The sequence below is a fragment of the Salvelinus fontinalis genome, chromosome 18 (assembly GCF_029448725.1).
Source record: "Salvelinus fontinalis isolate EN_2023a chromosome 18, ASM2944872v1, whole genome shotgun sequence".
NCBI classification, from domain to species: domain Eukaryota; kingdom Metazoa; phylum Chordata; class Actinopteri; order Salmoniformes; family Salmonidae; genus Salvelinus; species Salvelinus fontinalis.
Genome location: NC_074682.1, coordinates 14,640,397 through 14,652,840, shown reverse-complemented (window position 1 = coordinate 14,652,840; position 12,444 = coordinate 14,640,397). Strand labels below are relative to the sequence as shown.

The 12,444-nt window shown below is 43.0% G+C and overlaps 1 protein-coding gene across 10 annotated transcripts in view; it reads right to left on the bottom strand.

Annotated features, from left to right (window-relative positions):
• Positions 1-12,444, bottom strand: part of LOC129815025 (inositol 1,4,5-trisphosphate receptor type 1-like) — a 144,253-nt gene that overhangs the window by 97,623 nt on the left and 34,186 nt on the right. For 8 of the 10 annotated variants that reach the window (XM_055868291.1, XM_055868296.1, XM_055868295.1 and 5 more), the window contains exons 6-13: positions 9,485-9,643; positions 7,638-7,736; positions 6,486-6,569; positions 6,223-6,369; positions 3,411-3,506; positions 3,098-3,142; positions 2,942-2,971; positions 1,579-1,733 (exon numbers count right to left, since the gene is read on the bottom strand). In XM_055868291.1, coding sequence (XP_055724266.1) covers positions 1,579-1,733; positions 2,942-2,971; positions 3,098-3,142; positions 3,411-3,506; positions 6,223-6,369; positions 6,486-6,569; positions 7,638-7,736; positions 9,485-9,643 — 815 coding nt within the window. The remainder of the gene's footprint in view (positions 1-1,578; positions 1,734-2,941; positions 2,972-3,097; positions 3,143-3,410; positions 3,507-6,222; positions 6,370-6,485; positions 6,570-7,637; positions 7,737-9,484; positions 9,644-12,444) is intronic. The other 2 variants (XM_055868294.1, XM_055868300.1) reach the window with 1 other exon arrangement.

The window sequence follows — 12,444 nt, the reverse complement described above, 5'->3', positions numbered from 1 at the left end:
CAGCTTCTACGCCCTGTTGCGCACATGAGAGAGCTAGTCATCTTTACTCACACTAGTGTGTGTGTGTGTGTGTGTGTGTGTGTGTGTGTGTGTGTGTGTGTGTGTGTGTGTGTGTGTGTGTGTGTGTGTGTGTGTGTGTGTGTGTGTGTGTGTCAGTCAATAGAGTTTCAGACACTTGTAGAATCTATGTCAAGGTGCATTGAAGCTGTTCTGGCTCGTGGTGGCCCAATGTCCTATTAAGACACTTTATGTTGAGAAAACCTGTTGTTCGAGGTAGGGTTTCTGTATAGCACTTTGTGACATCTGCTGATGTAAAAAGGGCTTCATAAATACATTGGATCGAGCACACCTTAATATCACATCGTCTGATGTCCATATTTGCAGTAATACAGTATATGGACAGAACCTGATCATTCCCATGTATTTGGAAGTAGCCGTCTGAAAGAGCAGTTTACTTCATTAAAAAAATATGATGGTGTGTTTTCTGTGTGGAGGCAGATGGATGGTTATTCAACATCTGGCTTCCGTGTATAGTTAGGGGACCGGGAGGTGGCTAGATCAAGACATGTTGCAACATCTTCTGGTTCTCCTGAACAAGCCTGCAGTGCTGCAGTCTGCCTCATCGCCATGGTTTCCTGCTTCAAACCATACCGGGACTTTCCTGACTATTATTAGATAGTAGAAAACAAACTGGACTCCCTCCTACACACACGCACACACAGAAAGTGGAATGAATGGCCAATGTCTGGTATCACCTCAGCAAGGTCAGAGTTCTGACTGATTTTGAGAAAACACAACAGCACATTGCTGTGGTAGATGGAGAGACATCTTAGAACTATGGATCACTTTGAAAACAAAAGTTCTAAAATGTAATCCTATGCACCACTAAGCTATGCTGTCCTGCAAACCTTCTATTCACATCAAAGAACAAACAATTGAACATTTCTTTAGCTATCCCACAATAGCCCTGAAATGGTCCTCTCTGAGGACTGCTCGGAGAGGCTGCTCCTTGGTTTCTCAGACTAACTAGGCTGCCTGATTAGACACCCCTGAGGTCCCTTCCCCATCTCTATGAAGATGCGTCACGGGTGGGTGCCCCATCCAGCCAACACGTGACTGTCAGCAGCAGCAGCAGCCTGTAACACGGCTGCTACAGGAGGACATAAAGTCCTGCTCACTACTTCCCCTGACTCCTAGTAACCCTAGACTCCCTAATAACCTGACGGTACAGGTTCACGTGGGGATAACGTTGGGATAAAGAGGGCACCAGACAGATTTGCATCAAGCGTCGCCTGTGCTATTTAGACCAGGTTGTTTGAAGATGTGATGAAAGACAGATCATAGCGGCAGGTAGGCTAGTGGTTAGAGCGTTGTACTAGTAACCGAAAGGTTGTATAATCGAATCCCCGAGCTGACAAGGTAAAAATCTGATGTTCTGCCCCTGAAAAAGGCACTGTTCTTAGGCCATCATTGAAAATAAGAATTTGTTCTTAACTGACTTGCCTAGTTAAATAAAGGTAAATTGTTAAAAATAGCAGGTATAGCATGTGTGGAGAGGTGTGATATTTGACAGTGTACCTGGGCACTAGGGAGTCCCCACCTCTCAGGGTGGTAGGGTCCAGCTCAAAGATGGAGGAGATGTCCATGCCATCAGGAACAGACACCAGCTGGTACATGACCCTTTCCTGGGGGGTTCGCAAACGCGCTCTCAGGGCCTCATGGTCCGAGTCCAACTGGAGGTACAGTATAAAGAGCACACTGTTAGTTGATATTGAAGTCCCAGCACAGCAGTCCAGTTCATCATTTCAATATTACTGTGACTGTGTGTAACACAGATGAGGAAGATATGTTTCCTCTAGTCTGTTTCTAGTTAAGACTTATGCATGGCAACAATAACTTAAAATCAGTGCTATATCAATGGATCACATTAAGAAGTTAAAGCATTGCAACATTGTTCGGGTTACTGCAGTCAGAGATTTTCTAATTTCCAGCTTTACAGTACAGTAAGGCAAGTTAATCATTATTCTGATATTGGGATAATTGACTAACCTAACTCCCTCTTTTCCTCCATCCCCCAAGACAAATACACAAACCAACACATCTCTCCTTGTATTAGCTGTACTCATCAGTACCACTCAGATGAGGACTGAGCAAGAAGTTACGTTGAGATGGGAGTTACGCCAACTCAGAGACCTTTTCCAATTTTAGAAGAGCTAATGTGTTGTTGACGCATCCTGTCAAGTTGACTGATCTAAAGGCTAATTCAATTCAGAATGCATTTAGATTTATATGATATATAAATCTATAAATAAAAACATTTGCGGAATGTTCCCCAATGATGGAAGGAGCCCCCCCCCCCCCCCCCGAGTGAAAAAGTTTGGGAACCACTAATCTAGGCTAAGGGCTTATATAATAAGTGAGTTTTTATGAATGCAATTCAATAAGAAGGAAACTGAATCAAACTATGGAAAGACAGACAGACCCTGGATTCTACCACAGAAGATCATGTTTCTTTGGCATATTCCCTCCATAGACACACTCCACACAGAGTAATAGATGGTGTTCTACTGCCATCTATGGCGGAGCTCCAGTACCATACACAGAGAATATGGTATGATGACATCCAGTGGAGATCTACTACAACTGCCAATGCCATTGAATTTGTAAACCTAAATTACAAGTGGACGCTCTCCTTTCAGAATATGCAGAAAAATCTTCAAAATGTGATGATGATCGAAAATGGTTTTCATAAAAACTACTCAAAACACACTACACACAAACAGTGGCTTGTATGGAGAGACCCGAATTAAGGAAGTCAGACCAAGATTTAGTTGAGCTCTCTTCAAGAGGGTGAATTCGCTATTAAATCATGGTTAAAGAATCTCTCAATTCATCAATGAAGTATTTCAGAGGATGAAACACACCAGGACAGACACAGTACCTGGAAGTTAAAGGGAACAGAATCAACCACCTGGAAAGAAAAACAAGATCCAACACAGAGTTGAAAGTGTAGATCAGCAGCGGTAAATAGGGCAAGTCAGAGCAAACACAGCTCACACATGAAACACAGACATAGAGTAGTCTCTGGTTGACTTACTGAGGATCTGGGCTCAGGACATTCTTCCTTATAGTCGGGGTTCACCTGAAAAGATATCAAGAACCAGAATGGGATACTTAACTCCAACATGTGAGGAAGCAAGAGGGAATACATAGTCCTCTTATAAGTGAATAGAAAATAGATCAGGTCCAACTTAATCAAGCCCCGTTGTTAAGACTTTCAGATCGCATACTGAAGCACTACAAGATGATTGTATACATTATACTCCCAGGTATTAATCAACTGAGCCATGCAAGTGGTTGGTTGGTAGACTACCATGTAATATTACTACTGTCGGTGTGAGAGGACTCACCTCAGCAGCCAGGTATGATCCTGTCGCAAGGTGTTTGAACCGGAACAGGCTGTTCCAGTAGCCAGCCCCGCCCCGACAAGGATCATGGTGGACCACCTGATAAAAGAATGCAAAACCTGACAGCATGAGAAACAGCTGTCTGGACTGATAACATACGAGTAAAAACATCTTATAAGATACAAGACGACCCACATGGTTTCACCTGGTTCTCTCCATCCCAGGGGCCTAATTTATCAACCATGTGTAGGCAAAAACATGTGCGTAAACCAGGCATGGGATCATTTACACGCAAAGTGTGAGATTTAAAAATGGGAACGCTTGCTTGAGAGTGTATGTAAATGTACACACAGCCATGACCATGTGTATGCACAGTGCCAAGTGGGGGAATGAGGGAACTGCTTGTCAAGAGTAACCTAGAGAATGGGGAAAACATATGTTGAAAATGTGTGAAGTCAATCATTCTTCGATTTCATTGTATTTCCATTGTGAATTCATGCAACATAGTATCTTAACAGGCTATATCATATACATACATATACAAAGCATGTGGACACCCCCTCAAATTAGTGGATTTGCCTATTTCAGCCACAACCGTTGCTGACAACTATATAAAATTGAGCTCACAGCCATGCAATCTCCATAGACAAACATTGGCAGTAGAATGGCCTTATTGAAGAGCTCAGTGACTTTCAGCGTGGCACCGTCATAGGACGTCACTTTTCCATCAAGTCAGTTCGTCAAATTTCGCTAGAGCTGCGTTGTGGCTAGAGCTGCCACGGACAACGTAAGTGATGTTATTGTGGAAACGTCTAGGAGCAACAACGGCTCAGCCGCAAAATGGTAGGCCACGCAAGCTCAAAGAATGGGACCGCCGGGTGCTGAAGGTCGTAAAAATTGTCTGTCCTTGGTTGCAACACTCACTACCGAGTTCCAAACTGTCTCTGGAAGCCACGTCAGCATAATAACTGTTCGTCGGGAGCTTCATGAAATGAGTTTCCATGGCCGAGCAGCCGCACACAAGCGTCGGCTGGAGTGGTGTAAAGCTCACCGCCATTGGACTCTGCAGCAGTGGAAACGCGTTCTCTGGAGTGATGAATCTGCTTCACCATCTGGCAGTCCAACGGATTAATCTGGGTTTGGTGGATGCCAGGGGAACGCTACCTGCCCAAATGCATAGTGCCAACTGTAAAGTTTGGTGGATGAGGAATATTGGTCTGGGGCTGTTGTTCATGGTTCGGGCTAGGACCCTAAGTTCCAGTGAAGGGAAATCTTAACGCTACAGTATACAATGAAATTCTAGACGATTCAGTGCTTACAACTTTGTGACAACAGTTTGGGGAAGGCCCTTTCAAGTTTCAGCATGACAATGCCCCTGTGCACAAAGCGAGGTCCATATAGAAATTGTTTGTCAAGATTGGTGTGAAAGAACTTGACTGGCCTGCACAGAGCCCTAACCTCAACCCCATGTAGTGGAAAGCCTTCCCAGAAGAGTGGCGGCTGTTATAGCAGCAAAGGGTGGACCAACTCCAAATATGCCCATGATTTTGGAATGAGATGTTCAACAAGCAGTTGTCCACATACTCTTGGTCATGTAGTGTAATTTGACCACATCAGTGTATTTTGTTATGATAATAATCCATATAAAGTACAGTAATTATTAAATCAAAAGGCAAGTGTGAAAGTGAAACCATTGTTGAAGTTAATGGGAAATTGAATGCGAGAAAGCTGATCTTGCTCTGTTTGAGGCATTTCGCAGAGAGCACGTTTGTTGTGACAGGTGGGACCTTTTTACAGAATTTACAGATTGGCATATTAGATATCATTTTTTGCAAAGACCCTCTGGTTTTTGGCCACGGGCACACACCATCACACAACAGTTTGCGGTCAAGAGGGGTTTCTTTGCAATTTATGGGTTCCCAAATACCAACGGAGCGATAAAAGCCCCATCCCAAAACGAGTTAAACTATGGAAAAGTCTACAACTCAATTAATGTGCAGGTGATAGGTTATGTGACGCACAAAAGACGCTGCTGAATGTGGCGGCAAGGTGACCAGGTGCAACGCACGGCTCATTCATTCTACACAACAGCAATGTTGGCCTCTACGCCTACAGGAGAGAGCTGTTGAGGATGGGTGGCTTATTGGTGAGTGTTGCCTACTGATTTGAAGTATATTTGCCATTGCTAAAGCAACTTCAATTATCCTAATGGGCCTGTCTTTGTAGCTACTGTTTGTTCAAATGTTTACTGGTCAAGCCACAACTGAGCGAGCCAAATAAAACCTTTTGGTTGTACTCAACCTCTGACACCAACACCTTTATTTCAGTCTCGGAAAAGTTTTATGCTTCTTAGCTTTTTTTGTTGCACCATTGTATATCATGGTACAGCGTTGTATATTTCCCACATGCTTTAAAGGGATGATTTTGACCATATATGGTTAATTAAGAGCGTTTCGCAATGCAAATAGCCAAGGTAGTGCACAAGCACTGAGGCTGAGAACAATATTGGTATATATCATTGGAGATCTCCTACCAGTGTGCGTATGATGCCCGTGTGATGGTTTGATAAATCACACTTTCTTTGCAAACGGACATTCTAAATTCTGTTTGTAAGTAGCATTTTAGAATAGTTTCACCGCAAAATTGATAAATTAGGCCCCAGGACTTATTCAGGGTAAGTAGCTTTGGAACAACCTACAGAATGTCATGGCAATGCAAAGTTATCATGTAAACATATCCTTAAATATCAGTGTCATATGTGATTGTGTACCATGAATTACACCATGTATCTAATATCTCATTGTCCTATGCTCACCTCCACTTCCCACAATGCCTTGCTGCTAGTGGCGGAGGTGGCGGACTGGCGTCCTGTAGTCCTGAGAAAGACGTACTCCTTCTTCTTGAAGTCGTCACATGTCAGGAACTTCTCCTGCTCTGCATGGAACAGCCGAACAACGTCACCCTGGCAACACAAACACAAACACAGACACCAGTCAGGAAAATGAGGGCAGGAGAGCCATCTACCCTGTTTGTGTTATTGCGTCCAATACATTTCAATCAACTAATCAGAGTACCTACCCCTTTAAGAATAGTCTCCTTGTTGTCACTCCATTTCATGAACAAAACTACTTTCCAACTTGTGTTGCAGTTTACAGAGTTCACCTGAAAAACAAAATGAAAAGCATGTGTGAGTTGTGTCAGGAAAGACTTGGTTTAATTCTCAGTTATACGGTTGGGATAGACTTTAATTCACATCATCAAGTTTGTCTTAAAAAAGTGACATCAAAACAAATGAGCCTGCGCCTTTTTGTGCATGTGGGTTTGTACAGGCTTGCAGGAATGGAGCTCAGTAATTATGCACTGTGTGTACAAAACATTGGGAACAACTGCTCTTTCCATAACAGATTAACCAGGTGAATCCAGGTGAAAGCTATGATCCCTTATTGATGTCACTTGTTAAATCTACTTGCATCAGTGTAGATGACGGGGAGGAGAGAGGTTAAAGAAGGATTTTTAAGCCTTGGACATGGATTGTGTATGTGTGCCATTCAGAGGGTGAATGGGCAAGACAAAAGATTTAAGTGCCTTTGAAGAGTTAAGTGCCTTTGAGTATGGTAGTAGGTGCCAGGGGCACCGGTTTGAGTGCGTCAAGAACTGCAATGCTGCTGGGTTTTTCAAGCTCAACAGTTTCCCGTGTGTATGAAGAATGGTCCACCACCCAAAGGACATCCAACCAACTTGACATAACTGTGGGAAACATTAGAGTCAACATGGGCCAGCATCCCTGTGGAACGCTTTTGAAACCTTGTAGAGTCCACGCCCTGACGAATTGAGACTGTTCTGAGGGCAAAAGGGGGTGCAACTCAATATTAGGAAGGTGTTCCTAATGTTTCGTACACTGTCATTTTTCATTTATGGCTGTTGAGCTTTAAGAATGGTGTATGGACTAGCATAAACAACCATCACTTCACAGACAATATGGCCGTTTTACACTCCATTCTTCACATATAGCAAGGATGATTAGTACGCAACAAAAATAAAACAGGAACTAATGAATGCATTTCCTCATCTTTGAGAGGACAGAATGAACAATAACAAAGCACAGTTCTCAGCATAGTTAAAACCTGCACTACTCAAGGAAGTGAAATGTTCAGGGACACCTTGGTTAATAAAACAATAGAGACTTTCCCAATATGGATTCTGTTCCACAAGATGAAACATGTACTCTACCTCATTGCATCCTGGGTTGTCCACCAGCTGATGGCTGCTGGCGTGAAGGGGCTGTCCAGCGTTCACAGGGTTAAGGACCACCTTGTCTCCAATCACCACCTAGACAGACCGGGGAGCAATCATTAGCATTATTATACACACACAGTATAATCAACTACACAGAATATCACGGCCACACACGCTCACACATGTACACACAGAGACATGGACACAGAGACACAACTAACACTAATAATTCAATATTAAACTGATTATGGCAGTAGGCTGATTTTGCAATAGTCATATAAACACCTTACTCTGCTTGTCCTAATTGTCGTGAGGTCAAAATCTAAGTAAGCATACGCTGCTTTTCTGAGCATTATTTCGAAATTATTAGGACATGTAAACACCTTAAAAATCTGCATTCCAGCGGTGTATTTTAGCTGCGCAGGTGCTCGCACCAGCCGAGAGCCTCCTCCTTTTGGGCGAGTGAAGTGAGTTCAGAACAACTGAATGTATGCATCTTAGAGGTAGTAGTATTCACTTAAAAACTTTATATGTCCCAACTCAGAATCAAATATGCTTCCCCAAAATAACATGTTCCCTGTGGTAGAACGTTAATATTGATTGCCGATTTCCTGCATTTTCAGAGTGCCTTCAGGTAGATGGATTTCAGATGCGTCCATGCTTCTTACAAAGCATGTAAACGTTTTAATCGAACCATTATATTAAATATGCATCCACAATAATCACTTTATTGTGTGCATGTAACTGCCATCATTATCATATATATGATCATGTAGAAAACCACTGATAGCATTTGTACATACATCAGTGTTCTCCAGAGTGTGCTGATCTACAGAGGCCCCAGCAGAGCTGCTACACACGGCAGCTCAGGCACACACACACAGGGAGGGGTCAGATTAGTTTAGAGCAGAGGAAAGGTGCCCTTCAAGATAACCAGAAGCTCTCGACTTCTGGCAACAGTTGATTGCACAATGAAAGAGAACAGCTGTGGTCTTATAACAGCCAGGTGAAATCCTGCTGCCGCGCGGGATGTCCTGCCACACAGGTCTGAGAACTACCACCGCATGATTCATTCCTGTCAACATCCACTATCCTCTTAATGTATATAACTAGTGCTTGGTGCTATGTAACACCAGGCAAATAATGATAACACATTGGTTGACTTGTTCACATCAGACCACGTTGGCTACCAAGCACTAGGTGGCCACACTGGACCATCTCATCAGCACAGGAATCATTCAGCCAGAAATACCCTAATGGCTAAAGCTAATGAACTTACCTACGGTAGCCTACTTGCAATTGAACTAGTACACACCCTGAAGCCATCACAATGTCAAAATAGGTAACGATATATTCATGTATTCGTACAACTTGTCAATTCTATACACCCCTGATTCTATTTATAAAGCAGGTAAGCTTAAGCGGCATCAAGCGTTAATAGAGGAGTGCTGTGCTGTGTTAATGATTTTTGCTGTGGCCACTGACGCCAGGAGCTTTAAGAATCTTGTGTGCCAGACTCGTCATGTGAACTTTCAGTGAGATCTTTACATGTTAAGCTCTTAATCACTCTTTATCTAGATGCCTACTGACAATACAACTTTGACCAGCTAGCCTGAATGGTTAAATGTTAAAATGCTAGGCATATCCACCAATTAAGAAATTGAAACCTGAAGAGAACAATACCGATAGCTATGAATCAGAACAATCAATGAGCATCACGTCTTGCTCTTGCGAGGAAAGGCTGTTGTCTGGGCTTTACCATTGTTCTATAGAGAGACATGACAAGACCTCCTATCTGACCTTTGACTCACACTACAGCCAACCCTGGGCTAGACACTCACACTGTCTCCCAGGGAGCGCAGTTTGTAGAAGGGCTGAATGTAAAACCAGGAGCCCTCGTTGCCTGCAGAGTCCAGCGTCACCCTCATTGCATTCTTCTCCAACAGGGCAGGGAGTCGCTTATTCACTGTCAGGTACTTATTGCTTTTCAAGTGCAACAGCTGAAACAGTGGCAAACAACAGACACAGTTATAAACTCATACGTGCATGTAAACATAATAAGTGTACAGATGCATGTCACAGTCTGAGTCTATCATGGAGTACATCTACAAGGAGATTTGGAGTTAGATATCAAATAATAATTCCTAGAAATCCCCAGAGGAATGGCCCCTTTTCTCCCCCTGGATTATTATTATTAATATATATAAGAATAATCCAAGGCACTTGTTCAGATATAAAAACGGCAAAAAACGTGTCCCTTTTTCAGGACCCTGTCTTTCAAAGATAATTTATAAAAATCCAAAAAACTTCACAGATCTTCATTGTAAAGGTTTAAACACTGTTTCCCATGCTTGTTCAATGAACCCTAAACAATTAATGAACATGAACCTGTGGAATGGTCGTTAAGACACTAACAGCTTAGGCAATAAAGGTCACAGTTATGAAAACTTAGGACACTAAAGAGGCCTTTCTACTGACTCTGAAAAACACCAAAATAAAGATGCCCAGGGTCTCTGCTCATCTGCATGAACGTGCCTTAGGCATGCTGCAAGGAGACATGAGGACTGTAGATGTGGCCAGGGCAATAAATTGCAATATCCGTATTGTGAGACTCCTAAGACAGCACTACATGGAGACAGGACGGACAGCTGATCATCCTCGCAGTGGCAGACTACGTGTAACAACACCTGCACAGGATCGGTATATCTGAACATCACACCTGCGGGAAAGATACAGGATGGCAACAACAACTGCCGAGTTACACCAGGAACGCACAGTCCATCCATCAGTGCTCAGACTGTCCGCAATAGGCTGAGAGAGGCTGGACTGAAGGCTTGTATGCCTGTTGTAAGGCAGGTCCTCATCAGACATCACCGGCAACAAACCCACCGTCGCTGGACCAGACAGGACTGGCAAAAAGTGCTCTTCACTGACGAGTCGCGGTTTTGACTCACCAGGGGTGATGGTTGGATTCACGTTTATCCTCGAAGGAATGAGCGCTACACCGAGGCCTGTACTCTGGAATGGGATCAACTTGGAGGTGGAGGGTCAGTCATGGTCTGGGGCGGTATGTCACAGCATCATCGGACTGAACTTGTTGTCATTGCAGGCAATCTCAACGCTGTGCATTACAGGGAAGAATTCCTCCTCCCTCATGAGGTACCTTTCCTGCAAGCTCATCCTGACATGACCCTCCAGCATGACAATGTCACCAGCCATACTGCTCATTCTGTGTGTGATTTCCTGCAAGACACGAATGTCAGTGTTCTGCTATGGCCAGCGAAGAGCCCGGATCTCAATCCCATTGAGCACGTCTGGGACCTGTTGGATCGGAGGGTGAGGGCTAGGGCCATTTCCCCCAGAAATGTCCGGGAACTTGCAGATGCCTTGGTGGAAGAGCGGGGTAACATCTCACAGCAAGAACTGGAAAATCTGGTGCAGACCATGAGGAGGAGATGCACTGCAGTACTAAATGCAGCTGGTGGCCACACCAAATACTGACTGTTACTTTTTGTTATTTTGACCCCCCCTTTTTTCAGGGACACATTATTCAATATCTGTTAGTCACATGTCTGTGGAACTTGTTAAATTTATGTCTCAGTTGTTGAATCTTGTTATGTTCATACAAATATTTACACATGTTAAGTTTGCTGAAAGTAAATGCAGTTGACAGTGAGAGGATGTTTCTTTTTTTTGCTGAGTTTATTTCTCATGACCTTCTTTGCTCCATAATTTCAACTAAGACATAAATCGGGCATGTTTACACTATTGACCTCAACCAGCCTCGCCGCCTCAAACAGGTATTCTACATTTGCATTGCTTGCTGTTTGGGGTTTTAGGCTGGGTTTCTGTATAGCACTTTGTGACATCGGCTGATGTAAAAAGGGCTTTATAAATACATTTGATTGGTACTGTGAGACTAGACCTTAACCAACCTTTCTGGTTGTGGTTGTTTGTTTTGAGGGAGAAAGCAGGGACTGAAAAAACAAGTAGTTCAAAATGTCTCAGACAATTACAGATATATGCGTTTACAATGCATTCTCTCAAGTGTTGTAGCTACCCACTTACTAGTGTAGTAAGACTGTGTTAAATATTAAACACTGGCAGAGGAGCACAGCTGTACCCTACTGCCCTCAATACCTTTCCTGTCATCACACCCCTAAAACACATAAACCCCATTGGCCTACTGTACAACTTCCTCAAATACAGTTCTGAAAGCATGAGCACCATTTTTCAGGAGATAGCTGTCCTAAAATATATGCAGGTGTTTTGCCTTTTTAGATGATAGATATCGCTAATACAATGGGTCTGTCACTTGACACCAACTGACATAGGGGAGAGTTGGGTAAGTTTTACATTTTTACATTCAGCGTCACTCCTTCAAGGAAAAATGTTTATTCTTTCTAACAAAGATATCTACATATATTTCAGGATTTTGTGTACCCCCCCCCCCCCCCAACAAAAAATCTGAATTCATGTGAACATTACAGTTTTCAACAGTAGTATAGGACAAGTAGTATAGGACTTTTTTGTAAATTAATCATTTTAAGCATCTTTTAACACAGGCTTAACACCTAACTTTTAACATATTCCAGGCCCTGTTCTTACCTCATATCCCAGGTGTAATGCAAGGCATTAAGAAAACACTTACATTTGCTGAACTTCCATTGGCTCAACTTACCCCAAGGCAAACATTTTGACTATATTAGCCCCCACAGCTACAAGGATACACTTTCATGCTAGGTTTACTGAAGCTTATAGAGACCCCAACTGATCAATAGATACATATAAATAAATATCT